A 27,994-nucleotide genomic window follows, 5' to 3' on the forward strand; every position below is an offset into this window, starting at 1 on the left:
TCAGTCTTCCCCCAGTTTTCTCTCTTCTTCCGACAGAGCTTTCTGTGTAGGAAAGGATATAAGTTACTAAAACAGACTCTGAAGACAATGGGGAGGATGAAGAGTGAAGAATGAACTTAAAGGCTACAGTAGTCCTAAGCTTTATTTCCTGCTCGTTAACTGAACATGACTGTTTAATTTTTGTGCAGTCAGAAGTTCAAACCCTGTTATTCAGATGATTTGGCAGGATACTGATGTTTAAGATGCTGATCTTACACCTACCTTCATAAGAGGCTGCCAGAGACACAGATAATTTCTGATTATCATGTAAGTGTGAAAGTCACACAAACATCAAAATCTGAAAATTTTTAAGGCAGCCCCAACCAGGAGCCATTCTGCTATCCACTGTCTCCTGTATTCATTGGAAGCAAAAAAGTCTGTGGAAATTCAGCTATGGGATGATTTGAACCAAAATAATTTTCCTGAATGTGGACTGGATGAAAAAAAAGTGAATAGGCTTTTAGCAAGCACCAGGAGGAAAGCAGCAAGACCAGGAGGAAATAACCTTCCTTATTTGGCACACCTCACCTGCTCAAGAACTGTTGTTGGTTTTGTTACATACCTGCACCTGGGGCAAACAGCTTCTTTTGATTGGCATTGTAGCAAGTTTGGCTCTGTCATGCCTTACAGAAAAATCTGTTTTACTTTTAGCTGAGGATTCCTGCTAGAGAAGTAGCAAGGATTCTCCATGCATTGTTCTGGGCTTGATTCTATCACTAATTTTCCTGTTCTCAAGAAAAATCCCTCTCTTCTGATTTATCACTTAGAGTCTTATATGAATGATTTAAGAAACAAAACCTTGATCTCTGGAGTTTTTGAATGGGTGGATTTGCCTGCCATGATTTAGTACTCATGGTGTGTAATGTATTTCTTTTGTATTGTATGCCTGAAGGGTTGTGACATACCCTTTCACCATGACACAGACATTAATCTCTTTTACACTTCTGAGACAGGTTACATATAAAATGGCTTAAAAAGCCAGATATTTCACTCCAAAGTTTCCATTAACATGGCTTTGAAGATCCCTCCTGGTAGGCACCACTGAACCAGGATGTCCATCTACATCCAGGCTAAAAAGCAGTGTTTTCAGGAGTCCTCATGTACATATGTGAAGGCCAGGGAAGTAGAAGGATTTCCAAGACTCTTCTCAACGTGCCAGCCTTGCTGTATGCAAGTTATTTTGTCTCAGCGTTCCTGTGACGGGGGCTACCAACTGTACTTGCCTTCCCTAACATCAGCATAGTTGAGTTTGCTTCAGGATCTCCCTGCAATGGGGCAACCTCAGATTGCTGATCCTTCCCTCAGAAGTGGACAGGTAGTGCTCAGGACCTCCCTGAGCCCAGCTGTTTCCTGTGGCGCTTGGCTTGGTTCTGGGGCCATGCTGGCTGAAGCACCAGGGAAGGATGTGCAAAGGAGCTGGAACTTCTTCAGTGTCTTTCTAAAGTACGGGGTGGGGAGAAGTGAGGTACAGATTGGAAGCTGCCAAGCCTGTAAGAAGCCCACTTTCCCTCAGCAGCATGCAGGCTTCGCCACCACAGCAGCAGCGTGTCTGCAGCTTGGTGTAGAACCGAGCACTGGTGGGAAGTGTTACAGTTTTCCTGAATGTGGACTGTCCTTGTGTTAAGCACTCCAAACTCCTCTGGCGTCTCAAGCAGAGAACCCAGCAGAACACCCAGGACTAGGCTATCAGAGATGGCTGCTACCTCCCAGCATGCTCTTAAGGTCATCTCGTCATCCCTTTGTGGGAGTATGCGGGGGCCCAGCTGAGATCTGTGCTACTTTCTGTAAAAATTTGTCAGATGCAAACACCCTTTGCCAAAGAGCTTATGGTGTGAGAAGGGGAGGCAAGGGATGCCGGGGGATAAAATGTCACAGATATGAAAAAATAAATGCCTTGAGTCACAGACCTATTCTGTAGGAAAGCTTCTTGGGGAACAGAGCTCTCCTGAATTCTGTATAAGTGACAAGTCCTCATTGCAAGTGCTGCAGGCAATGCAGGTGCTGTCTGGTGAAACAGCCTCTTGAGGGAGGATGCAAATCAAATATAATGAAATAGACTGGCAATGGTTTAGTCACGCAGCCTACTATGATCAGACAGCATCTTCCCAAGGTATGAATCACACTACGGGTTCTGTTCCAGCACAATAAGACTGGGTTACTAGAACAGGGTGTGAGAGAGCTGGCTGCCAGTATTTTATTTATCCGAATCTCACTGTCATCCACGTGTATTTGGAACAGAGGCACTTATTTAGTTTTTCCTTGTGATGTTTTCAGAAGCTTCCACTGACTTAAATTTGCATCACCCTTATCCCTTTATGTCAGCCCCACAAACACTTCCTGGTCATGCATCACCTGGCCATCCACCACCCACTGACACTTGACATTGTCATTTTACTCCAAGCTGTCTATTGTTTTATCATGTTTGGAGACTAATGACATAACCTTGCATACTGCCGATCTCCGATGGAAATCGGAGTTCTGCTATTGTTTCTTCTCATCTGGACACAGATCCTTTCTGGACTTCTACCTGGTATTATATGATGAAATCCCTCTCCTTGCCTCTGTGCTGAGATTACAGACAAATTGTTCATACCGAGCTTCTCCAGAAAGCAAATTTTAGCAGAACTACCCCCGTGTTTTGAAAGCAAGCCATTGACACACCATCAAGGAAAGGAATGGCACAAAATGGTTCAGGAAAAGCAAGCAATTAGGAAAGAATGGATAAGGAATGCAACTTTTTCTGTTTTCATCATTCAGCTGTTGTGGAGTACCTCAATCAAGGGACCAGAGATAGATTACTACGGTGACAGCTTCCATTATCAGACAAGCTGGTTCCTGCCATTTTTCTGGCTCAGTTATGCACATGGTTTTAACAGAACTGTAGCTCTGATATAAAATGTGACATTTTTTATAACTCATATACTTTTTTTAAACACATCATTAACCTGTACCATTCCAAAGTGCAGATACCTTTAATGTCTTCCAGCATTTTCAAAATTTTGTTTTGAACTGATGAAGGCCAAAATAATATTTAGTTGTGTCTTGAGGCTCAGAACAATAAGCCAAATAAATTGCAATGTACCTTTAAAAAAAATTCTCTAAAAAAAGAAAAAAAAAGAAGCAGGGCAATCAGCTAAGTAAAAATTTTTGTTTGTATGATATGATATAAATGCAATTACGATTTCTTGTAGGGTTGAACTCTCATTCTTTGCATTCCAATAATTAAATGTGTTCCTTGCTTGTTGAGTCATTGCACTGAGTGCAAAACCTATTGCAGTTATTTTTACACCACAAATACCAAAAGAATCTATTTAAGAGAAAATATACTACTGTGAGTGCTGTAGATAGTATCTTTCAAAACTAATAATTCCATATAGGCTAGAAAACAAATTTTATAGGGTCTGAAAACAAAACATATATAATCATTAATTAGTTAGTTTATATATATCTATGCATAAAAAAGTATATATGTGTGTATATGTGTGTATATATACATATATATATATAAAACGTGATTTGTATAAGTTTATTTGTTGATTTTGAGCAATTCCCATGTATTTAATGTTCTTAACCCAAAACCAAATATGTGTAACTGCATCTTTATGCTGCACAATCATTCTTAATGGCTGCCATGATTACCGACCAAATGTCAAAATGCAAAAGACAGTGAAAGGAGGCAGTCTGGAAAATCCAATTTACTTCTGGGTTTTGAGTGGAATTTTAATTTTGTGGGACATTTTAAAATAAGAATGTCTCATCAGTCTGAGCAAAGGCATTTTCTTTATAAAATTTGCTTTCTGCACACAATTGCAAATGACATGTGAAAGTAGATTCCTTACAAAGGAAGAACCCCAATCCTTGCAATTATACAATGGGACACACATTATAATTGTGTTAATTAACAGTAGTATTTTAAATTTGAATGCCAGAACAAAATAAGCTCCTAGTAAATAACTTCTGAGTTTCCATATAAAACTGTTTGATATTAGATTTTGCCTGTTGACATAACTCATAACTGTGGATGATTTTGCTTTAAATCCACCCCAAGGAGGTGTGATAATGGAAACTGTGTTACTCTGATGCTTTATGTTGTATGGCTTAATTCGCCTTTTTCATAACAAAGACTATCAGAATGTAAATGTTTTTATACAATTTTAAGTCTACTCAGTGAGTATATGTGGGTGTAAGAGGCTGTATTTAATTATGAGATATTACAAAGGATGAAATTTCTGGGTTTAGAGAAATGTCATACCTAATTTAAAACAGCCTCCCTATGTAGAAAGCCTATCAAAGGCATGTTTATCATTGGAGAAATCCTTTGATTCAAAAAATAATGTCTTCAGGTTTTGAAGGACTTTGAAAGCACTGCACAGAGTAAGCAAAAATGACAGCAATTCCCTCACCAACCATGTTGATAGAAAGCAGATTCTGTAAAATTCATCTTTTCACTTGGTGTTTTCTGCTAACAAGTGGGCAGCAGAATGACTAGGAGAAGTATCTTTTGGCAGGTCACCAAATCTAGAAGCTGGGGCTAGTGTGGAAATCTATTTTTACAACATTGAAAGGACTAAGATAATTTTCTGTTAGTCTTCTCCACAGTCCAAAAAAAGTAGAAATGCCCAAGTGAGGCTTCAGATGATGGGTTCCTAAACCCATAACTGTCAATGCTGAAGGATGAAGTGCAAGAACCAAAATAGGAATGGATAATAAAAAATAAGTAAGTTTGCAGAAATAAATTCAACATGTGTATGTTGGCTCCAAAAGTCTCACAAAGGAGAGGTTTTTTTTTTTAATTTTCTTTTTTTATTTTCTTTTTTTTTTTTTTTTTTTTTTTTTTTTCTATTACTTCAATCTTTCTTTTAAATGTCCAGGTTTGGAAGACAGAGAGAAGAAGCAGAGGTGTACGTGAATCAGCAGGAGGGGTTGGGTTCACCTTTGATTGAAGGTGTTTGGTGCTGTGGAGCTGCACCTGAGGTTCTACATCCAGTTTTGGATCCCCCAATTTAAGAGTGACAGGGAGGAACATGTGAAAGTCCAGTGGCGGGATATCAGGAAGGTGGGGGATAACTGGGCAAATAGGTGGCTTAAGGTAGTGAGCACACTATATGAGGTGCTCAAATTCATGAAATGACAGAAACAAACCATTCCATATGACACACATCTGTCACTCTGTGGCTTTAAGAGTTTTCTCTGTGACCTTTGCCTAAACAATCTGTGCAGTTATTACTACTAATTACCAGATTTATGCTTCTACTATTGTATCCTGCCATGACTTTATGCATACATGCAAACATCTGATTGCTTCCATAATGAAAATAATGATAGCTCTCAACAGCATATAAACTCTATCATGGCTGGGTGTAGATTATAAATATTATTGAGTATGCTAACCAAAAGATGTATAAAATTAACAAGAAAAAAAAAAAAGAAAGATAAAGAATGATGCCTCTTCTTGGAAACCATACTGAAGGTGCAAAGAAATTAGTATATTATTCAGAATTTATTAAATTGGCTGAGAGGGAACATTTGCTGGTGGGGTATTTTTATTACAATTGATGCTACAATAAAACTAGAACAAAAACTACTGCTTGCAGTGAAGTGGCCTGTGTTTTAAGTAGCTTTTCTCAGATTTGCATAATAAAAGCATTTTGATTTTTGAAGATGTAAAATTATTGCATAAATGTCTATGCTAAAGCAATTTATATGAACTTTTGGGAACTTGACTGCTCCCAATTAAATCTTTCATGACCCACCTCTCTTTTTCATCTTTCTCTTCTCCTTCCCTCTTTTTTACTGTTTTTCAATTTAGTGGTATTTTTCTCATCCCAAAATATTACTGAAAATTTCTAGAGTACATTTGTTCTGTCAGTCTATCCCTCTCTCTGCAGCTGTCTCTGTCTGTGCCTCTCTATTTTTTCTGCAATACCAGCATCCACTTAAAAGAAAATCTTGATGAATTCAGAGACACTGCTCTGCTATTAAATTAACCACATGTGGAGCTGATCCCTGCAGAGATGCTCCACTGATTGTTGGTGTAAGGGTGTTTGTCTCATTTAGAATAAAAAAAAAGGATCCTGCAATAGCAAGATTTTCAGGGCACTGTGCACCAGCATCAACAATCTGCCATTAACAGCAAATCAGAACTTCTTTGTTGTTCAGCTTGTCCTTTACAACAGACTTATCAAATTTCCAGAACTGGATTGTCCATAGAATTTTTAATATGTTCTAAAAGTAGCAGGAGTTAGACATCCCCAAATGTCAATTAGTAACAGCCTATTCTGTCTTTTTCATTATACGATCAAGTTCTTTTTCAGAAAAAGAAAGTTTCAGAAAGTTATTATTCAGAAAAAGAAGTTTCTTTTTCTGAATAATAAAATTCTCCTGTTTTTTTTAGTGTAGCTGGCTCTTACATGATTTTTAAAAAATAATAAAGGTGATGTTTCCTCCTAAGTTAATGCTGTGGGAGTTTCAAAGGGGGAAAAATAGGTTCATCAGATGTAAATCAACATGAGTCTACTTCACCCACAGACTTTTACTGGTTTAGTATCTAATTCTGTCAAGGCTGATGTTCCCGGCCTTTGCACATCTTAGCCACTAAAATGTGCAACACTGTCAGCCATTGCTATTTCCCACCTTGTGCCACTTTGTTCCTCCCACTGCATTAGAAAACATGTCCTTCCACTGAAACTCACATTTCTAAACTACAATTTGCTCTACAGTTTTCTTGGCTGGAAGGCTGCTTCTTCCTGAATTTTGGAGAAGGTTTTATCTAAAAACATTTCACTATTCCTGTGATGATCACTACGGAAAAATAGATGTGTGTGGGTAAGCTAGTGGTTATTGTACTTGTTTAAAAGGTTCTAGTGCTTTGTACCAGTGAATCATTCTTCATATGAAAATTTTGTCCAGGCCCGGCCATGGAATAAGTCAGTGAAACATCAGATTTCAGCCTTCAGCCTTGTCTGAGAGACACAAATCCAAGCTTTACAGCCAGTTTCTCAAGCCACTTTGTGCCGGATTCTGATTCCACATGGGCTGAGAGTGATGTTATGGACCAGAGAAGCACTGGAAACTGGACATAAAAGAGGAAACAACTATCCTGTGGTCTCAATTCCTCCCCTTCCAACCTCACAGAAGTGTGAAGGACTACAAGAATGGAGCGACTGTGTGAAGAGACGAGAGCTGAATCTGCGTCATGGAAGTAACTGCCAAGAGCAGACAAATTAAAAAAAAAAAAAAAAAGAAGGAAATCCAAGCAGGAAAAGTCAGTCAGGGAATAGGATGACTGAAACTGGATCAAGAATGAGGGTAACACTTGACTGACTGGATAATGAAACTAGGTTAAGAAAAACAGGGAAAGGGTGCCAAGGAAATGGATCAGACTGGAAATCAGTAGGTCATGGGGATGGAGTAGATGGGAAACTGATTAGGATGGTAGATTGTTCACAAGAACATTGAGAGTTTTATCAAATAGAAATTTTCCTAACTGCTATCTCAGACTTTCCCCTACATACAAATTACATTAAAAGGCTATAAAAATAGTAGTCACACTTCAGGGACAGACTGGGGTCCATCTGATACAATATTCTGTTTCCACGATACTTTTTCTTAATTTTTTTTTTAAATCTTGCAAATGCTGTTTGTATAACTACATAGAAGTGCACTAAATATAATTTTACAACCTTCGTATTGTAGATTGCCTGTTTGCTTATCTAAATGCCTTCATTTTGCTGCACGGGTTCAGTATTTGCTCTTACTGCAATTTTTACCCTTGACAGACCCGTTGCATCTTTGTGCAGAAACCAGGATGCCAGCAGAGATGAGACCTCTAGAACAGCACTGGCAAATGATGCAAACTGATAATTACAATTTTGCAGAGGACTTGAAAGTACTTCTGTCATGTTTATTCCTGTTTTTCAGGCCTCTCACAACAAGAAGATGAAATACTTTACACTGTTAATCAAATGCAGTATGGTTCCCTAAATAAGATATTTCCCTTCTTAATGTTTCACTGCAAAAAAAAAAAAAAAAAAAAAGAGTAACTTGAATTGTCTGTGCAGCTTAAAATAAATACCTTACTATTACTTTTCTTAAGAAGTCATTATTGATATTTTACTTGGAAAATTATGATATTTAGACTTAAAACATCATTTCCCAGCAAGAAGTTATTTGCCTTAAGAACAAGTGGTTTGTTGACAAATATTAAACATTTAGGTTTTTAAATCAGGAATCAGGGCTTCATTCCTTCTTACAGCATATAATATTGAAAGCCCCCTAACTGCAGTCCTGACAGCATCAAAAAATATCTGAGCACATAGAAAAAAATATCAGCTTAGAAACAGCTTTTTGTATTACATCTATGTAATAAACACCAGCACCTGGAGACAAAGAAGGTCTATTCAAGTGATATAAATATGACTTGAGTGACATAGCCTACCCCTTCTTTTCACATTAATAAAGTAAGCAACAAATATATCAAAATAGTTAACAGACTAATAAAATGAGTTACAGAAGTGAATTTCACTTCCAAAAATGTCTTTGAAAAATTATGGATATTGATTCATGCATTTGTTTTAATATTTTCTAGGTACATGCAACTTTTCTTACAGCTCCATTCAGGTAACTGGAGGATTTGCAGTACAAAAAATACTAGTAAACCAAAAAAGGTAATTTTTGCTACACTTTCATATAGCAATGTTGCTAAAAATTTTTGTGCATCTTTGACATGTCTGTGGTCTCCACAGCCTTTTTTTAACAAAAATAATAACCATTGTGATATTAGTCACTTCAGGGAGCTCTACTAATAAAATGACATATAGAGTCATCCTACTGGAAACCAGAGAATGAATTTGAACATGTATGTATATATCAGAAATCTTAGTCCAAAAGGACAATTAGTGTTTTCAGCAATTTTGAAAGCATTGAAAATAGCATCAAGATCAAAAGTTATAGCTACTTAGAAATTAGTGAATATACTTAAATGTAAAAACCTTAAGCATTAGAAGATACTTCATCTACCTTCAGGTAGAGTGTACCTTAGCTTAGGGTAAATTCTATATTTGTAGAACTCTGTGCCTTCAGTAGCATAAAATACACACATCATTATTTTTAATTTACCTAAGAAATTCCCTAAGGATTATAAAAAAGTACCTCAATAGCACAGAATGCTAATACAGCTTTAGCAGGTAAGTTGCTCTGCTTCTTAATCTGATCAGTATGGATTTTGGCACTTCTATAACATCAGAGCATGGTTACACATTTTCACGCAGTATGGAACATAACCTCACATCCCAGCTCAGAGGTAAGTACCCAATTATCCCCATCTTAAAGAGAAGAAAGTCAGGTCATAAAATGATTAGCCTATAAATCCAATAAAGGAACTAGGTGCCTAAAATTATGCTTAAGAAAACTCAGGTTTCTAAATCAAGAATCTGGATCCTAGAAATTCCTACACAGATGAGGAGAGGTCATGAGAATACAGAAAGCCACAATCTGTGCTCTTTAAATTGGTGTGCATTGTAGGGTGCTAAACTTTGGATGAGCAAGGATAGCTCAGACTTGAAATGTTTAAGCCATTAACATTGGGAATTGCGTGTTCCTCCAGCTCACAGCCAGTCAGTCCTCTGCAGACATCTGTGTAGCCTGTTTTCTGGGAGCGTGTGGCACACATAGCTAGCATAGGGTTCTTCATAAACACAGGAGCAAGCCACAGTTTTAAAATGTAGCTGTGGCTGTCTTACTCCTGCCCGTTGGAGCAACTGCCTACAGTGACATCTTTGACAGGGAAATGACAGAGCTGAGGTCAAACTCTCAAAATTTCCATTCAAGACAAAGCATCCTGTCACCCAAAGGAGCTCAGGTCCTATTTGCTGCTTCCACAACTGTTTCTATTTTGCCATATCATGCAAAATCCAGCAATGCTCCTGGGATCCCCAGCTCCTAGGTGTAGGTCATCTGCCCTCCTGTGTGCTCTCTTATCCTCTCTCCAGCATGACGTTCTTCCCATGGGAGTGGAAAGAAGACACAGCTTGGTGGCTCTGGCATTCTGTGAGGAAGGAGGGCACACAGGGACAAGAGCTACCACATCCCAGCACCACACCTGCAGGCCAACCACCAGCTGTTTGGCTCAGGGGCTGGAGTGCACTCATTGCCACATCTTTTTCTCCACCCAACACAATGGAAGAGACTGAGACAGGGCTTCTCTAAGGCTGTGTGTGAAGAGTCCAAGGGACCGATGAAGTCTCACCATTCCTCCTGGCATTTTCCTCTGGGTCACGGAATTATGAGTACATTTGCTCTGGGCAGACCTTGACCATAGGCAGAGGTGCTGACCTCTCCCTGTGTGCTGTGGAGGTACAGCCATGCCTGTATCTCCCCACAAGTGATTTACTAACCCTATCCTCAGTCACCTCTCCAAACTAAAACACTGCTTGAGGCAAAATTGATGAAAAACTCCTAACAATCCCGTTTTGTGGTTGTGTCTGTGAAGGATCACAAGTTCACACAATAAACTGCTACAACAGTGATAGGTTTTGTGCATTAGAATGAATGCATAAATCATAATTTATTTATTAACTGCTTGGATTTGAAGCTATAACTTAGAAAAATAACATTTCTGAATATATTCACAAAGCCTAATATTTTGTGCAGAAGCTGTGCACCAATTTAACTGCACATCCTGGCAGAAATAGCTTAAATTTACTTCATTGGTTAAATTATGTATTAGAAGACAGGAAAAATAAAAACATAAGCAGAAGATAAAATGAAATCATTTAAGATCAGCTTTGTATGCTGGTATTTGTCACACACATGATGTCATAAGTATTTAGCTCCCAGGAAGACAGCATTTACACATCCATCAATTTTTTTTTTTTTTTTTTTTTTTTTTTTTTTTTTTTTTTTTTATTCAGGATGCAGGTCCACGTGGATTGAGGTCTCCAAAGCAGTTTTTGTCCATTTTTGAAAAGTTCTGAGCAACTAGAGGAACAGGTACTGTCTGCACTGCAGTCATGGCTACCCAGCACCTTGCAGGACTGAGATACCTGTCCACGGTAGAATTGCTGGCTGAGACTCCCCATGGGGACCCACCCTTCCAAGTGGGATCAACAGTACTTTTAAACTGAATGAAAACCAACACCACCTCAGACTGTATCCATAGAAGAGTGTGAAGATTGTGTGTAGCCTAGAAAGAATTGCGAATAGCAGCCATTCCTTCAAAACAGCTGCCAGTTTCTGCGTCCCCATAGGCTAAAGACCAGCTGGTTGTGCTGAGGCCAGTGGCTGTACTGTACTCCATTAGCTCCAGTGAGGCAAGACTCATTTGCAAAGTTGGTTCATCTACCATCCATTATATGGATAAATGCTGAAGAAGGCATGTTCTCTACAGGCCACCTGAGGACGGCAATAGTTCTTTGCTTATAAAGGTGACTCATATGGAGAACTGACAGTGGATTTTTTGAAGGTAGTTACTGCAGAGGTAAGCAAGCACTGCCACTTCATGATGTACCATTTGCTTGTCCTTTTGGGCAGAACTACTGCGAGTGCCAGGATTAAGGGTTTTGAAGCCTGATACCCTGAGCTGAAAGGCAAATTTAGACTCCCTCTCTTTGCCCACTGGTCACAGGGCCAGATGCCACCCTCAGTCCCTTATGTTCAGCTTTTTTTGCTTTACTAGCTTCAGCAAAGCTTTTAGTGAGTCAATTTTCCAACTATATCAATTATGTGGTGTGACACCATTTTTGGATGCCTACTTTAGGACTCCTAAGGTTTGTTATTTTTCAGGAGTGCTGAGCATCTCTTTGTCTCTTTTGCCTGTAATAAGGTTGTTAAATTAGACCTACATGAAAATGCTGCACGGGTCAAGTATTGCCCAGACTGATCTGTCATGGGAGCCTTCTGCTCTCCCATTATTTTAGACTACAGAATAATGCTGACTTCTCACTGCAAGCAATTAGGAGAATTAATTAGTTAATGCTGTATAGTCTTTGAAGGCTAAAACACTATCTAAATACATTGCTGGATATGAGTGCCTCATCTCTCTTTTGTAATGAGGTTTTTTTTGTTTTTCCAAATTAATGTTATTAATTTGAAAATGGAGAGTTCTTTTCTAAAGAAATTAATATAAATGTCATCTGAGATAAATCTAACCATAAGATTAGATTACACACTATATATAGTCAAAAATAGATGTGCAAAATGTGATCTAGAGAAATGTACTATTGCTGAACAAATACCAATAGTAAAAAAAATTCCAGTCTTGAATAATAAATTAAAGAAAATTCAAATTCACAAAATCTATGTGAATGAACCACAGGATTACATTATTAAACAGGGAAGTTTTTAGCCTAACTAGAGCTTATACTGGGACAAAGAGGTGATGCTAATGGAGGTGGAGGTGAGAGAACATTTTGGAAGTGTTCAAGCTGCTGAAGTTTATTTTTATTTCCTCAGTGTGTTATGGGATATCTTCCATAAGAAAATGAAGTAGATGATATTCTATATCTCCTGCCTGTACACCTCAGGGTAAGTAAAGAACTGCTATGAGGCAATATAAATCCTTAGCCATATGGACTGTTTTTAAAATTATTCCTGTCTTAATTCTCAATAGCAGGAAGAGTAATCAAATCTTTAAAAACCAAGAAAAGAATGTGAATAGGTGTTAACTTCAGTTCTTTAGTAAATTTTACTTACCAACATTTTTATATTAGCTCAGTAATAAAAGTTCACAGAACAAATAAACTAACTGAAATATTACCACTTCAGTTTCCTTATCACATCAAAATTATATTAGGAAAAGGTTTTTTCACCCAGAGGGTTGTTGGGCACTGGAACAGGCTCCACAGAGAAGTGGTCACAGCACCAGCCTGACAAGAGTTCAAGAAATGTTTGGACAATGCTCTCAGGCACATGGTGTGACTCTTGGGGATGGTTCTGTGCAGGGCCAGGAGTTGGACTCAGTGACCCTGATGGGTCTCTTCCAACTCAGCATATTCTGCGATTTCTTCTCCTAGTTCTTCAAAAAATTTGGAAGAGTGGTATCAGTCAAATCACATTTCTGCCAACATTATGATACAATAAATAACTTTCTAACTCTTGCCTATGTTCATTCTTTCTTAAAGTAACTTCCTTTTTACAGACATGTAATTTTGTGACAGTTGGAAATAATTCAGAGCTGATGTGTGTTTATTTATTTTTTAAGGGGAAGTTTAAAACCTTCTGCTAAAAACTGAATAATCTGGAAAGAAGCGTGTTCAGTCCAAATTCAGCCTGGCACTTAGCCATATGTAGTTTAACTTGAAGCTTGCCATTGCCATTGATATTCAGATGACTACTCATGTGCAATCGTTGACGATCAAGCCATTGTTTTAAGTGTAGTGGCAGATCAGAGGCAGGACTCTTGCCCCTATGCAGTAAAAAAAGGCTACTTACTAAAATAATGGAACCAGTTAAACTCAACAACCATACACTTATTTATTACTTCATATGTATGTTATATACGAGATAAAACAATAATGTAGCACTCAGATAACAGAAAAACTTAGCAGTGGCCTTGCATCCATCGAGCTAAGAATGGAGGTGTGAGCTTATAACTAAAATGTGAATGACGAAGTAGAAGAGCAACTCTGAAGCACTTCTATAATGGTTTAATCAGTCTCACTCAGATATGTTTTATCTGACAAAGAGGGAGCATGGGGCTGCCTCAATTCTTGTATCCTCATAATCCCACCCATTTCTCGCCTTACAGTGTTCCTGGCTATCTCAAAGGAGTTGACATGAAATCACTTCTAACACACTATTAACACATACCCCATGTATTTCTGTTAAACAACTTCCTATAAAACAAACCAGAACCATAATCAGGACTGAGATTTTCTGTATGATGGTCATCTGAAGATAAACAATAAATATTCTTTAAATAAAACCCCACAAGGAAAAAATTAAATAATGGTTTCAAACACTTTTTTAGTTCCAGTGGCATCACAGACTGCTTCACCTTCACACTGCCATCTATTTACCTTACACTAAGTAAGTTTATCAAACCAGATATGTGGCCTAATTGTCTGTAGTGACCCTGATTTAGGGTCATAAATCAGGGCAAAGTAACAGACATCCTGTTTGCTTGTGAGCTTAAGGCATGAAGGAATCCCTCTATCCAATACATAATTCATGTGGAAGATGGTGTCAGGGGGAGGATGAAGTTTAAAAGCCCCCAGAATTTCTGTAGTCATGTTAGTTACATGGAATTTCAAGAAAAGACACACTTAAAGAAAACTCAAAGAAAGATGCTGGTATGGCATGCATCATTCATGTACTATGTAAACTAAACAGAAAGAAGAATGTTGTGGGCATTCAGAGTGTAATGATCTCCAGAAGTTCTTGCAGCTGTTGAAACTCCTATGTAAGTAAAAGGAGGTTTCCCTGAAAACCTTTTATTTTGCACAGCTTAATAGAAAATTAGGCTTAATTTTGCTTTCTATGGCAGAATATAAACATAGGCTTGTTCAAGGTATTTAGCATCTGCCTAACCTAAGTTATGTGAAGAGTTCTGTCCAAAGCCAGTAGGACTATTCACATGCTCAGACATCTGATTAAGTGCCTTGCTGGACCAGTGCCAGAAACATAATAGTGGGCTGGGTTAAGCTGATTAGAAATGTTTTGCTGGCTCCAATGGTAGCAGGACCTAGCCTTTTTTGCCAGTTTGCAAAATCTGGTGCTCAACAGGAAAAAAATCAGGCACTCTGAGTTCTTTCAGTGTTCTACTGGGTAAAGTTTGAGTACAGAACAAATGTAGCTCATTTAGCCCTAACAGGAAATGTGCATTACTGAGAATGCATCTATTTTTCCACATGAAGATAAAATTTGTTGCTTTGTTGTAAAACTCTTGAAACAAAGTGGTTTATTCTTATAGGCTGTCTAGATACAAATTTTGTCTATTTGTAACTATAACAAGGAAGAATATGGTTCAAAGAAATTGTGAGGATGGAAGATGCTTTTAATAAAATAACTTTAATTTTCTAGTTGAATGTTGCTGTAATTAGTATTCTTGGAAACTGGAGCTAGGTGGCTGCGCGGCTTTTTATAGCTGGTATAGGTGGCTCGTTAACGAGGGATTAACAGACAAACAGGCGCCACACAGTCCCTCTGTCTCTGGGTAAACCTAATGATTCCTGGCATCACTCTTGCCGCAGAAATCTTTGTGCTTGTGTGATGAGAGATCATTAGCACCAGGCTGAGGAGCCCTTCCTTCCCTTGTGACGGAATTCCTAATAGGCCTTCTGCAGCGCTAAGTCCCCGACCGACTACAAATTATCAATACTGATTACCGGATTGCTGCAGTGGCGAGGGGACGGTGTGCTCGGCACTGCAGGGCTGGCCAGGCTCCCACAACCCTCACTTCCCTCCTCTGTTTGCATCTACAGCTGTCTCATGCTTGTTCCCAAGGGTGCCACAGCCGGGTTAGAATGCTTTCAATCCACACCAATTGTTCCTTGGGAGCGGAACATCAGCATTCAGATAAATGCTTTGGTGTAATGCATCGGTTTCAGCCGGTGCCAGAAGGGTTTGGTGTAACTTCGTGCAGTGCGATGAAGAGTGAAAACAAGAATATCCACAAATAAAAATTTGAACAGGATTTGCTTCTTGGGGAGGACACTAATTGTATTAGGAGCACTTCATCCTTATTTTGTGGGATTTGCGTGTGCATGACATTAATGGTGAATGATTGTGAAAACTTGAATTTGAATGCGTCAAATGCAGGTCCAGCCTCTTTCCTCTTCAAAAAGAAAAGAAAAAAAGAAATCCCAAAAAACCCCAAACCAACAAAAACCATCCCTAAGGAGCGTTAAGGGACTGGACGCTTTCAGCAGCCCGACCCCAAGACTGTTCTCCCTCTCCTTCTTCCACACCCTCACTGGGATTTTTTCACCCACCCTACCCAGCAGCCTCCCTCGAACAAAGGGGCCAATGCGGGGCTACCGCCCTTCGCTCCTGCCAGGACGAGCAGAACCAGCAGGACCCCGACGGGAATGCGCTCCCCAAGACCCGGGAGCCCCCCGGGGTCGGGGCTGGCGGAGGAGCCGCGCCCCGCCCGGCCGCCCCGGGGCCCGGCGGGGTGGGCTGGGGCGGCGCGGGCGGCGCGCCGCGGCGGCAGGGCGCGGCTCCTGCGGGGGAGGGGGATGCTCTCCCTGCCGCTGGAAAACGCGAGGTAACAACAGCCCCGGCAGCTGCCCCCCGGGAGAGAGAGCAGGGCGGGCACTGCTAGCGCAGACCAGCTCTCCGTGATGCAGTGACCTACTTCAGCCGGCCCCCCGCCCCCCCCCCCCCCCCGGCAGACTGCAGGTGCGGGCAGCGCCGGGGCAACGCCGAGCGGCGGCTCCTTCTCGCCCCCTCCCGCAGCCCCGCGCCGTGCTGGGCTGGGCTGGGCTGGGCGCGGCCGGCCGCAGTGCGCGCCTGGCAGGGTCCGCCCCGCCGCAGCCCCCCCCGCCCGGCACCGCGGGCCCGGCCCGGCCCCGCCCGCAGCCCCCGACCCGCGCCGAGCCCCTTTCGGGCGGCGGTGCCTCTTCCCGGTTCCTCTTTTCTTCTCCCCACGCGGTTTCAGAGGCAGAGGGGAGCGCTGACTCCGGCCGGCGGGGATGGGTGGAGGCATACTGACTACAGGGATAACTTTACCGTTCGTTTTTGTTTTTATTTTCTTTCTTTCTTTTGTATATATTTACATATATACACATGCACATACACATATATAATATCTATATCTGTATAATATATATGTGTATATATATATATATATATATATATATATATATTCACCTTTAAAATAATGAAAACCGTTTAAAAATTATGCTGTGCTTTTGTGCCGACCTCACCCATCAGTATATAATTAATCCGATCTCTGGTTAGGATACTAAAACAGCCCCATGTCCCACCCACCCTCTCCTTTTTTTCTCTGATCAATGAAATTAAAAATATGTTCAGTGTTCTCTTGATTTTTTTTTCCCTAAACTTTTGGGAGAGGGAGAAGAACACCCAGTGTAGGTAGCAGACCTAGGAGACAGTGGCTGTAGTACTGGCTGAAGAAAAAGAGAGGCGTTTTCTTACCCATTGCTGTTTTAGCCATGCTGGGATGTGCAGCTCTCAGAGGCAGTGAAGGCAAAGGGTCCAGCTACAGCAGTGGAGAGAGGGAGAGAAGACTGAATAAGGCACTGAGTCAGCAGAGTGGGGCTGTGCAAGAGAAGGAGCAAGAGGCAGGAGCCCATGAATAATTATCACTCCTCTACCCAAGCAGATTGGCTCGAGAGGTCCCCTGACATGACTCCTGCAGAGCCAGAATCTCCGGGCATTAAATATTGATCCACCAATGGTGCTGGAGTACAAAGTGCCAGAATGCAGTTTGAAATGGAAATCAGTCCTTGGATGCTTCTCCCCCCTCGGTCTGGTGTTAATAGTACATTCCATGTCAAATGTTTTATGTCTTACATGAAAAAAGCCTATTGGTGTTGAGGGCTCTGCTGTTGCTACCTCTAAAACATGCACAAATTCATTTTAACATATTTCATTCCAAAGATACAACAAGAAGAGAGACCATTGCAAGGGATTTCCTAGACCATTTCAGTAAAACAGCTGCTCAGATTATTTTTGCTTCCTGCAAGGGTACACAGATATCCTATACAATAGTTTTATTCTGAATGTTTCTGCATTTTAGTACCTTTTTTACTGTTAACTGTCCCCAGACCTAACCTTGGTCATCTCAAACTTTTCTTAACCTTGGGAAATGGCAGCTGGACCTGTTTACACTCTCAAAGGGCTCTGGAAATCCCAGAACAGGATAAATGTGGACAGAAGTCAGTAACTACTTCCCTGATGCACTATGGTAAGAGTCATTGGGAAGATGTGAGCTTGATTCCCTTGATAAAGTGTGCAGGATGGGATCTGATATGGTCATTACATGAAAAGGGATGGACACATTCTAAGAATTCCCTACACTAATTTTAAGAATTCTCTATCCCTGGCAAGAGGAAAGTCAGTGACATAACTGGCAGCCACTAAAAAAATGTGGTAGAGGTTAATTGAAACATTGCTAGAAACAAGGCAGTGATGGGACCTATTTGTACACCTCCTAGGCCTGGAAGCAGTTGCTGGGCTGGAGGAGCCAGTATCCAAGACCTCGGCACAAAGAGAGGGATGTTCCACCTTTACCTTCTCATCTCATTGTCCAGCTGGAAGCTCATTTGCCTCTCCCAGGGGATCACCAGCCTTACTGTTAAGAGTTGTCAGAGATACCAGACTCCCACACTGCTTCCAGACAGACAGGACACTGAGCAAATTTTCAACTTGCAATTTGGAGGACACTTACTTGTAGATGTGTTTCATGGCATGTGTATGGGTGGGTGGGAAAAGCAGGGCATTGTCATGGTTGTTCTTCCTTGTGTGGGGCTATTTGCAGCTGCAAAGACCACACTGTGTGCCATCACTAACTGTGATGCTCTCACTCTCTGTGTGCTTCCCTGGAACAGGTAACTCACAATTATGCTTCTCAAGCTTCCTTGAAGTCAGTGAAGAGCGTCTTTGAGTGAAGCATCACCTGGAGCATGGGCATAAGGCTAGCTTTCTCTTTTGAGACAGTAATGAGGACACTAAAAACTAAACTTTTTTTTTTTTTTTTTTTTTTTTTTTTTTTTTTTTTTTTTTTTTTTTTTTTTTCCTTTAAATGAGAATAGTGAAGTCTAGAAGTGAGTCTGGGGAGAGAAACATCCCCATGCACAGACATCAGCATGTGAGCTGAGGTGGGGCAGCCGCCGTGATGGCTCCTTGCCGAGGTGCAGGCAGAGGGGATGAGAACAGGTGTACCGGGAGGCAAGGCCGACCCACCCTCCTGAGAGGCCGTGCCCGCGGGGAAGGCAGGAAGGCGGCCCCGGCACCCGGTGGCTTTCTAGGGTGTTTCACTTCTGGGCCTTCGGTTCTGTGGCTGCGTAGGGGCGTTGGTGAGCAGGGGACAGGATTGCGACTGGATGTCTGTAGTAAGAGGAGCTTATTCCCGAGAGGAAATGGTGAGCAACGGCGCAGTGCTACTCATACAAGGACGGCCTCGCCCCAGCGGCGGGACCCGCCGAGCCCCCAGTGCCTGGGCAGGGGTGGTCCCTGCCGGGGCGGGCCGGGCCGAGGGTGCCCGGGCGCTCTCCGTGGTGCTGGAGGTGGCGGCGCTCCCGGGGCCGCTGCAGCCCGAGGGGGCGGTGGGCGGGATGGGGCACGGGCAGGCACGGTGGAGCCGGGAGGGGGTCGGACGGAGGCGGGAGACAGGCCGGGCAGGGACGGACGAGGAGGGGGCAAGCAGGGATCGGTGCGGCTGAGCCCGGCCCCGGGGAGCGGTGACGGTCTCGCTGCCGGCCCCGCCCGGCCCCGCCGCTCCCGGTGGCCTTGAAGCCTTCCCGGCACCGGCGCTCGGCTTGGCTTGGCTCGGCCCCGGGGCTCAGTTGCCCGGGGAGGGAGGTGACACCGGGGCTGCGCTGACACAGAGCATCTCTGCTCGGCTCCCCATCCCCCGCCCGGCACGCCCAGTAGGCAGCGGACCCGCCCCGGCGTCTGTCTCTTCTATTTAGTTGATTTTCCTGTTCTCCGAGCTAAAGCAGCGGCACGGGCGGCCGGCAGAGTGGGAAGGCTCCCCTGCCCTGGCGGGAGGGACCTCGCTTCCCGCTTCCCTGCTGCCGCCGCAGTGGCAGCAGCGCTTCCCCGCTCCCTTCGCCGCCTCTGCCCGATGCCCGGGTGCCCCAGGCCGGGGCCGGGACTCCTCGCAGTCCTTTGCGAGGGATCCGGCGCGGATTGTCGGGCCTGGGGGACGTGGGACGCCGACGATGACAGTTCGGGTCTCCCCCAGGAAACAGTTCCTGGGGCGGGGAGTGCCGAGAAAGCGATGCAAGAAATTGCTTGGCAATCACTGTCATGTCAAATCGTGGCACGTACAGGAGCAGTTGTCAGACACCTCATACATCATTTCTGTTCCACTGACTGCCACTTTTTGATGTTTTGTTTCACATAAATTTTACGGGAGCATGAATTAAACACCAGCATGTCCTAGCAAGGCTAAGACTTACTTTCTTTCACCATTTGTGCCTTTTCTTGATTAACAATAAAATGTGTTTGCAGGCCAGACTACCTCCAGGTCTGTGGCTGTACAGCCTGTGTGCCGTGTGTGTGTAGTAGCCATGTGCTACTGGGCAAAACACCCCTGAACTGCTTCTAAATAGCAGTTGCGTGTAACTGTGGCTTTCATCCTTTTTTTTTTTTTTTTTTTTTTTTCCTGGACATTTATCTGGCCATGACCATATAATTGAAAACCTTTTGTTCATATTCCCCATTTGTTCTTTTCTCCATTTGTTAGGAAAGATTTTACTTTTTACCCTATTGCAGACAAGGGAGAAAGGGAGGTAGTACTGGAAAGAAAAAGGTTTGCACAGCACTTTGAAGACAATTGCTGCTAAGTAAATGATCTGCATTGGCACTGAAATGTGAATCACAGAGATGGGAATAGGTCATGAATCTCTTTTTCTGTGACTGTGCTATGTGGCTGACTGTGGCTTTGCCACCATATTTAGTTTTCTTAAATAACCTGAAAAGTCAGCTTTTTTCCTACTGAATTTTGGGACAATTGTTTACACTTAGCATTTGTCATTAGGAAATGTAATGGACCCTATTTAGAGGAGCAGATTTTTTTCCTATTTGTTCACATCTACTCTTTCTTTAGGCCTTCAAGAGTGTTTCTCTTTGTGTCTATGAAATTTTAGAAAATTAGGTAGTAATTAGTTCATTATTAGTTCATTTACGTCTTGTTACTTTCACATCCTCACCAAAACTTATGATAAAAGATATAGTTCAGACTGTACAATGAAGTCTTCAAAACTTAAAGAAGAATGTTGCCTATACAACCTTAATTACTCTTCCAATGCATTTATATAATGATAGAGTTTTAGATTATACACTCACATGCTATGTTTTTCTCTCTACATACATAACAAGATGGATGGTGCTCCCTTTTTGAGCACTATTTGATATTTTATTTTCATTTTGTTCACATAAAAAAGAACCTTGACACAGTCCTCTGTGCCCTTGAAAGCATGGATACAATAAAGATTTTCTTGCAGGAATGTTTGCCAGAATAATTTCCTACCATGGGTGAAAAAATCTTTTGTTTTACCTTACTCTCACAGCAGGTTAACCACAGATTAGAAGGTGTTAGCATAGTTTGTGTTTCAGTAAGTAGATAAGCAAGCATATTTTATGTGAAATTTAGAGAGAGAGGACTCCAAATACATGCATGTGTGATTTTCATAATCTTTGTAACATTTGGGTTTTTTGGTAACTTTTTCTGAAATTTTCTGTAGAACTGTATAAATATACCAAGCAGATGAAAAGATTAGCCGTGTACTGAAAACACAGGGAGAAAGAAAGAGCAGAGATATATATGTATGTATGACTGTCTTGTATCTGAAGCATGGTGACCATTTTCTTCTTGAATTGTAGCTTTCTTATCCTTTCATTTCCCTATGTAACACTCCTGCCATGGCGTTTGAGGCAGTAGAGTACTGTTACATTCCCATTAGCATTTCTCTGCTTCCGAAATTGCGCTTTTTTTGCTGAGCATAGCCTATTTAAAAATCATCTTGTAAAGAAGCTTGATAGTGACTTGATAAGCCAGCTGCAAACAATGTCACCATTAGTGATTTTGGTTGCTGCTTGTTCCACACACATGTTGGAGCAAGGCAGCTTTAGCGCTCGCCTGGTTTCATGCAGGATTTTATTCTTGCACGGCTGCACGTGGTGCTCCTTTCAGCAGCATTCAGGATCACTGTGGGGAAGCTGCATAATGGTATTGTGGCATTTGTGGATTTTTTTTTTTTTTTAATTTTCATGGAAATCTGTAAGCAATGGCTTAATGCTAGCACGGGTATTGTACATAATGACATCTCCCTCAACAGCCTTGTCCATGAGATGTGAGCTGGAGCTGTGCAAGGCCACAGGATGGGAGTGACTTGGTTGCAGGTATATCTGTGCTGTGCCAAAACCATAGACTTGGTGGGCAAAGACTGGGCGTATTAAGGTAGAAAGCAATTACATCATTCTGAATGAGGATAGCATGTGCATGAGACCCTGAGAACTCTTGTGTGGAATTAAACCAAGGAGCCATCTATCCAGTAGCCTGTAAATTGCATATCCTCCCTTTCCAAGGCCCTGCCAGATAGCAGAATTTTCTAGTCAGTGACATTCTCAACTTAGATGAACCCCACATGACCAGCTCTTGGACAGGGCAGCTTGGAGGGAAATCTCTGTGCCTGTGGAACAGTTTTGGTTTTCTCATCCTGACCCGTATTTGTGTTAGCCACCACTCAGCCTGATGTCTCCATGAGAATCCTCACATTTGTAATTCTTTGACTCTGCCCTGCCTTCTTGTTTCCACATCTGTATTCTCTTATTTTAAATATTTTTTTAATCCATAATTGTTCTTCTTCAGTTCACTCTTCACAGGTAAAGTCTTATTTTTGTCTTTTGTAACAGGATGAGCTTGTCTTTGAAATGGGAAAATGTATAGGAAAAGCAGCCACAAGCACAGGCCACAGAGCAGCAGCGAAGGGCAAGCCCCTGTTATTCTCCCAGTATATGCACTTTGAGGCCTTCCTGTAATCTCTAGACATTTAGTTGCCTACCTCTAGTGCAGCTCCTCTTTATCATCACTGGCTGCATGTGAACTCTGGGGGAAGGCTGACAGTAGGAAAAGCACATGAAGAATTTCCCTAGGGATCATTCCAGTCACTGACTGTTTCAGGAATAACTGAGTTTAATGCAGTTTTGATACTCAGTAACCCTTGACCCAATCTTTTTCCTTCTATGGTATCCACAGTGTCTCATGGAATTCTGTTCCACAGAGCAGCTCCTTGCTGTGTGAAGAAGCATCTTCTTTTGTTTGTATTGAGCATGTGTCCTACCAAGACCTGTTTTGTTTATCTTGATGTAGGATACCAACTATTCTTTCAGCCCTAGAATCATAGGGTCATTCCCTCTTTAAAGTAAAAGTTAACGGAGGGAGGAATATCAGATCCAACTATACCTTTAAAATGGGAGAAATAGATGATACAGAAGGAGTTAGATTAGGCTGATGGGGAACAACACCATCTGTTGCACTTCAGAGGTTCACAGTGAAATTTCCCTAGAATAACAGAAGATGTCAATGTTCAGCAGACCTAAATCACAAGTCACTTCAAGACCAGGAGGCCTAGTTGGAAAGTGTCCTCATAGTGCTCTATCCAAATGAGGTGTATCCTGACATGGCTGTGATTTGCTTTCCGGATTGTAATTTTCTGAACAACAAAATGCCTCATGTTATGTGAAGTCAACCACAAAATTATGCTCTAAAGTGCCTAATTCACTTTTCTCTGTCTTGCTGTGAGAAAGTGCTGAGCTATTTTAACTTTCTTTTGCTCTTTGAATAAAGATTTCTTGTTACCATTGGCTGGTTATCAGCTGTTTCATCATGGCTTTTTCTCACACGCCTTGGAGAAGACCAGCAGACCTTTTGCTGCCTGAAGTGGATTCTAGACCATTTTTCTGTATGTAGTCAGGCACATTCATAGATATATGTGTTTTGGGCAATAAGTGTTATATTGTTGGCTGTCAAATAAAGATAAGGTTCTTGATACCAGGCACATCATCTGTTCTTTCTGCAACTAAAATTTGTTTTGACTTAGTGATTTAGCATGCAAAACAACAGATGATGGTAAAGTAAAAATATGCTGAGGTTAGATAAAACAGACTTTGAAGATATTAGCTGAAATCTTAGTGTGAAATTCACACTTAGAAGGAAACAGTAGCAGAAAATCACTTTGAGAATGAAGTGTAAGAACTTTTTTAGTTCTAGTCTTGCTTTTAGTACATTAAAATGTTTACAGGAAATTTCATTGAACAACGGTTTTTGCTTATGGCTTCACCAGACTTCATTATCTTAATCTGATATTTTTAGTGTTGTTTGCCCCTTATTTTTTTAGCAATGTCAGCGGACTGAGAGCTGGTCAGGGAAATAGGAAAATGGGATGAAAAAAATGCGAATTATGAAGAACAGAAAGACAGGGTAACAACTGGAATAATGAGAGAAAATGGGCACTGGCTGGACAAAGACTCTGCAATGAAGAAGCCTTTGGGAGAATGGGTAATTAGGGTCACAGAAGCAGACAAGGGAGAGTCAGGTTGTGAGACAGGCCTGGCATGTGTTTGCTGAAGAGATGAAGAACAGGGATTTGTGGCATAATGTGGGGAGGTGGTTGCTTGGCAACCTTAATTTGGTCCCCTTATTATACATGGGTGATCACATACTGTTTTTATGCAGGATTTCTGTTTCTTTGCAGGATGGACCTGCTCTGGGGATGTACTGGGGCTGTGCAGGAGAGACGAGTGATGCCCGTGTGGCTCCTGCTTCATTTATTACTTGAGCTGGGAAGACAATAATGAACAATGGGAGGGGAAAGAAAGGTCATGCAACTGTAATAATGCCCTGTTACACAAAAGATACTTTTGCTATGTAGTGCTAATATAGATGCTTGAACCAGTTCTGTGTAGAACCTCTAATGGTGTAATAGTTTCTAATTATCTAATTTTTAATGACCCCTTTTAGAGCCCTAAATCCAATTTCCTCAGCAATCACACCTGCAAATGATGTTGCAATGTCTGTGTTTGAAATGTTTTTAAGTACTTAAAATTACATCTGTAATGCCTCAGAAATAAGATCTAAAATCAGTGAATACCTCTGCCTTTAATTATTTTGTGCCTCTTTGCCCTGCATTTTAAACAGCAGTAGTACCTTTTCTTTGCTGCTGTGAATTTTTGTGAATTATTTTAAATTTGTGCAGCAAATTAAAAAAAAAATCAGATGTTGAAATGATGAGCAGCACTGAGAAGCTCTGGAGGAAATTAACATTTCTGGTATCATAAGGCAGTTGAATAAAGAGCAGTGAACAAAGCACAGGCCACACAGTGAATTATGAGGTGAAAGCAAAGTATTGATTAACTGTTTGATGAATATAGCATAGTGGTCATATGCAGAAATAGCAGTTAAAGACTGTGACATAGATACAGGAAGTTATTATTACCCTTGTACAGTGTAGATTTCCAGGAGGGGGATTAAAAGGTGTACTGATGACCCATGTGCTTCTTCTGTCTGTAGGCAGGGCTGTTTGTTTGGATAGTATGGAGTTTCAGGTTTGTGATGGGTACTTTAATGGCAATACTCCTATTTTAAATATGTAGGGTTCATAAGTGCACTTTGTGCTAAGGGTAGAACGTAGTGGAGTTTTCGAATTTTTTTGGTTTTTTTTTTTTTTTTTTTTTGGAGTTCCTGTCTCTCATGGAAACTTACTCTAAAATATGTCCCATAGAGTCACTGCCTCTGAGTAGTGTGATGAGATACACTAAGAATGAATAGTACTTAGGTAGATATTTAATTTGTGTCATGGAAAATAATGACAATGCATTAACAACTTGTGACTGGTCAGAGATTAACTAAATATCTTTAATGCTACTGTTTGCAAGGAAAATGGTGTTTTAGGAAGAGTTTGTGCAGGTAGGGAGTTACAGGCTTAGTAACTCATGATAGACAATAAAGAACAGTTTCCTTTACTGACCTTTTGTTTTGATTATTGTTTCACACAAGGTGGCTTTTGTTAGTGCATGTTTGTGGGCACTGTAGGTATGGTGCTCAATAGGAATTTAGTTTTTGAATGGCATAAAATTTCTCCTATGTTTGTAAGTTTGGCTCTGAACTTACAAAAGCCAGTGTACCACCTGAGTTCCACCTCTGTGACATGGGTGATGGTTCTGCTGTCTGGTGCATACCTGGATGTCTCCTTTTGTCTTTTCTTATTTTCATATGCAGCCCTGGAAAGCCTGTCTGGTGCAATCCCATGTCACAATGTGCCCTGTCAGTTTTTGTCCTGTGGCAGACATGTAGAAGGTAGTAAAAAACCTGTGTTCCCAGCAGCTTATGATACTTGTGTTTTTTGGTTTGCATAGCTATTTATTTTTTCATGTCTGAAGTTTGAATGTAATCACTAAGTTCAGAAGAAATGAATATTTTCCAGTAAATCTTCAGATAAAGAAATAAAAGGGAGTCTTATTAAGCCACAGAACTTGAAAAGACTGTGAGCTACTATTCTTATGAGCTAGTTCAATGGCCAATTAAAGCTGTAACTCACTTTTATTTTTTCTAGGACTGAAAAATTCCTAACTTACATCTGATTTCCTGTTCACTCAAATGTTATTAGATTCAAGTCATGTAAGACCTTTAGTCAGAACAAGCAAAAAAAAGGGAAAAAACTGTCCATCTTTGTCAATGGCTCCATGGTACATAGCCATTGTAATAACCAAACATTAGGTGAAAACTCCCAGTTCAGCAGCTGAATTTCTCTGCCTTCTAAACCTGTCTTCTGTTTTTATCTTCTGTTTTGCTTTTCAGTCTCTTTTCAGTTGTTTTTCTGCAAACCCAAGATGATTTGGTCCCTGAAGATTTTTGATTTAAGGTATTATCTTAAGTCTTAGCTTTGTGACTCTTCTTATTCTCTTTCTGTCCTTGTTTTTTTAGCATCTTTAAAAACAATGTAGTAGAAATATATTATTCTAAATTGACATCATCAACAAACAAAAACTGCCTCTCTGTTTTTGCTCATTTCTTTTAACATGTTCAAAAACTGTATTAGCTTATCATAATATAGCTGCTTTGAAGAGTTCATGCCATTTCTCCACTGGGATCTGCAGATCCCTTTCAGACTCTGCTTTCTAGGTTATTGGTCTCTGCTGTGTTAGACTGCCTGTTGCTGGATCTATACCTTTGCCTTGGCAGATACTAAAATTCAAATTGATAGTACTTGAAAAATAAAAAAAATATTTTCCCGCATATTCAGTGCTATAGCAGCGATTTAATGTTAAATGATAGAGGAAACAAACCATGTATTCTTTTACATCTGAGTTTTAGCAGTGTTGTTTCATCAAGGGTCAGATCATGCAATTTTTGTGTCTTCTAGATAGCTTTATATTCATATGTAGGTAAGCATAAATAATTGAAGTTAATGAGAAACACTCTGGCTTCACTAGGACAAGCAGTCAGCTCCTCCTTAGGCCCCTCCATGAGGATGAAAGTGTTTGACTGTGGAGATGTTTGCAAAGAGCTGGGCCATAGCGTCATCCTGCTAAGTACTATGTTTAATTTTGTGAGCAGTTTTGTTAATTAGCCCTATTGAAAGTGCAGTAAATGCTCCAATCAAAAGAATGTCATCAGTTTTTTTTAAGTCTGGAAAGGACTGTTGCTTTCTCTGAGTCATTCTGCAAATGATTATTTACGAAATCACAATTTTTTTGTAGTTTCATATCTACTAGCATCAGTTTAATAGTCCCACTTAGATTGCTAAGAAATGCTTCTTCTATCTGATTTAAAGAAGATTCTACCTAGAAAGTACCTCTTTGGATAAAGTTGCTAAGCCTACTATTGCTTTCTTCTCTGGTTAATCAGCCTTTAGACATTTAATGTAGTTGTATTTATTTAGTGCAATTCCAAAAATCAAAGAATCAAATTGATCCAAGTTAAAGTGTATTTTACAGAAATATGTTGTATGAATATAATGAATTCTTATCCCCTGTGAGCGTTTTCATGGTATTGCTTGAATTCTAAGTGTAAGTAAATACCATTTAAATTTTTTAAATGGGATTCCTGGGTACTGATATGGAATAGTGAAGTACTCATTCACTGTATTGCCAAAACTTTTCTGATTCCAGTCATTGGTTTTTATTTGAAGTCTTTTTGCTGGTAATAGATTTTACAAATGGAAGAAATTCAATTGTCTGAAAGGATGATAAGAATCCTGAACAGCAAAAGGAATGCAGCAGCCATCACTTCTGAGAAACCATGTATCTCTCTCACTAAAAAGGA

The 27,994-nt window shown here is 40.8% G+C and overlaps 1 protein-coding gene and 1 long non-coding RNA gene across 2 annotated transcripts in view; one reads left to right on the forward strand and one right to left on the reverse strand.

Moving 5' to 3' along the window:
* The window catches only part of STMN2 (stathmin 2), a 38,672-nt gene extending 21,284 nt beyond the window's left edge, over positions 1-17,388 (reverse strand). The window contains exon 1 of the mRNA XM_068186288.1: positions 17,137-17,388. Coding sequence (XP_068042389.1) covers positions 17,137-17,155 — 19 coding nt within the window. The 5' untranslated portion in view covers positions 17,156-17,388. The remainder of the gene's footprint in view (positions 1-17,136) is intronic.
* LOC137476874 (uncharacterized) lies at positions 1,915-3,828 on the forward strand. The gene is made up of 2 exons (XR_011000684.1): positions 1,915-2,262; positions 2,548-3,828. It is a non-coding gene; the product is annotated as an uncharacterized lncRNA (long non-coding RNA).
* Positions 17,389-27,994: the final 10,606 nt, after the last annotated feature.

Source organism: Anomalospiza imberbis, chromosome 1 (assembly GCF_031753505.1).
Source record: "Anomalospiza imberbis isolate Cuckoo-Finch-1a 21T00152 chromosome 1, ASM3175350v1, whole genome shotgun sequence".
Lineage (NCBI taxonomy): Eukaryota > Metazoa > Chordata > Aves > Passeriformes > Viduidae > Anomalospiza > Anomalospiza imberbis.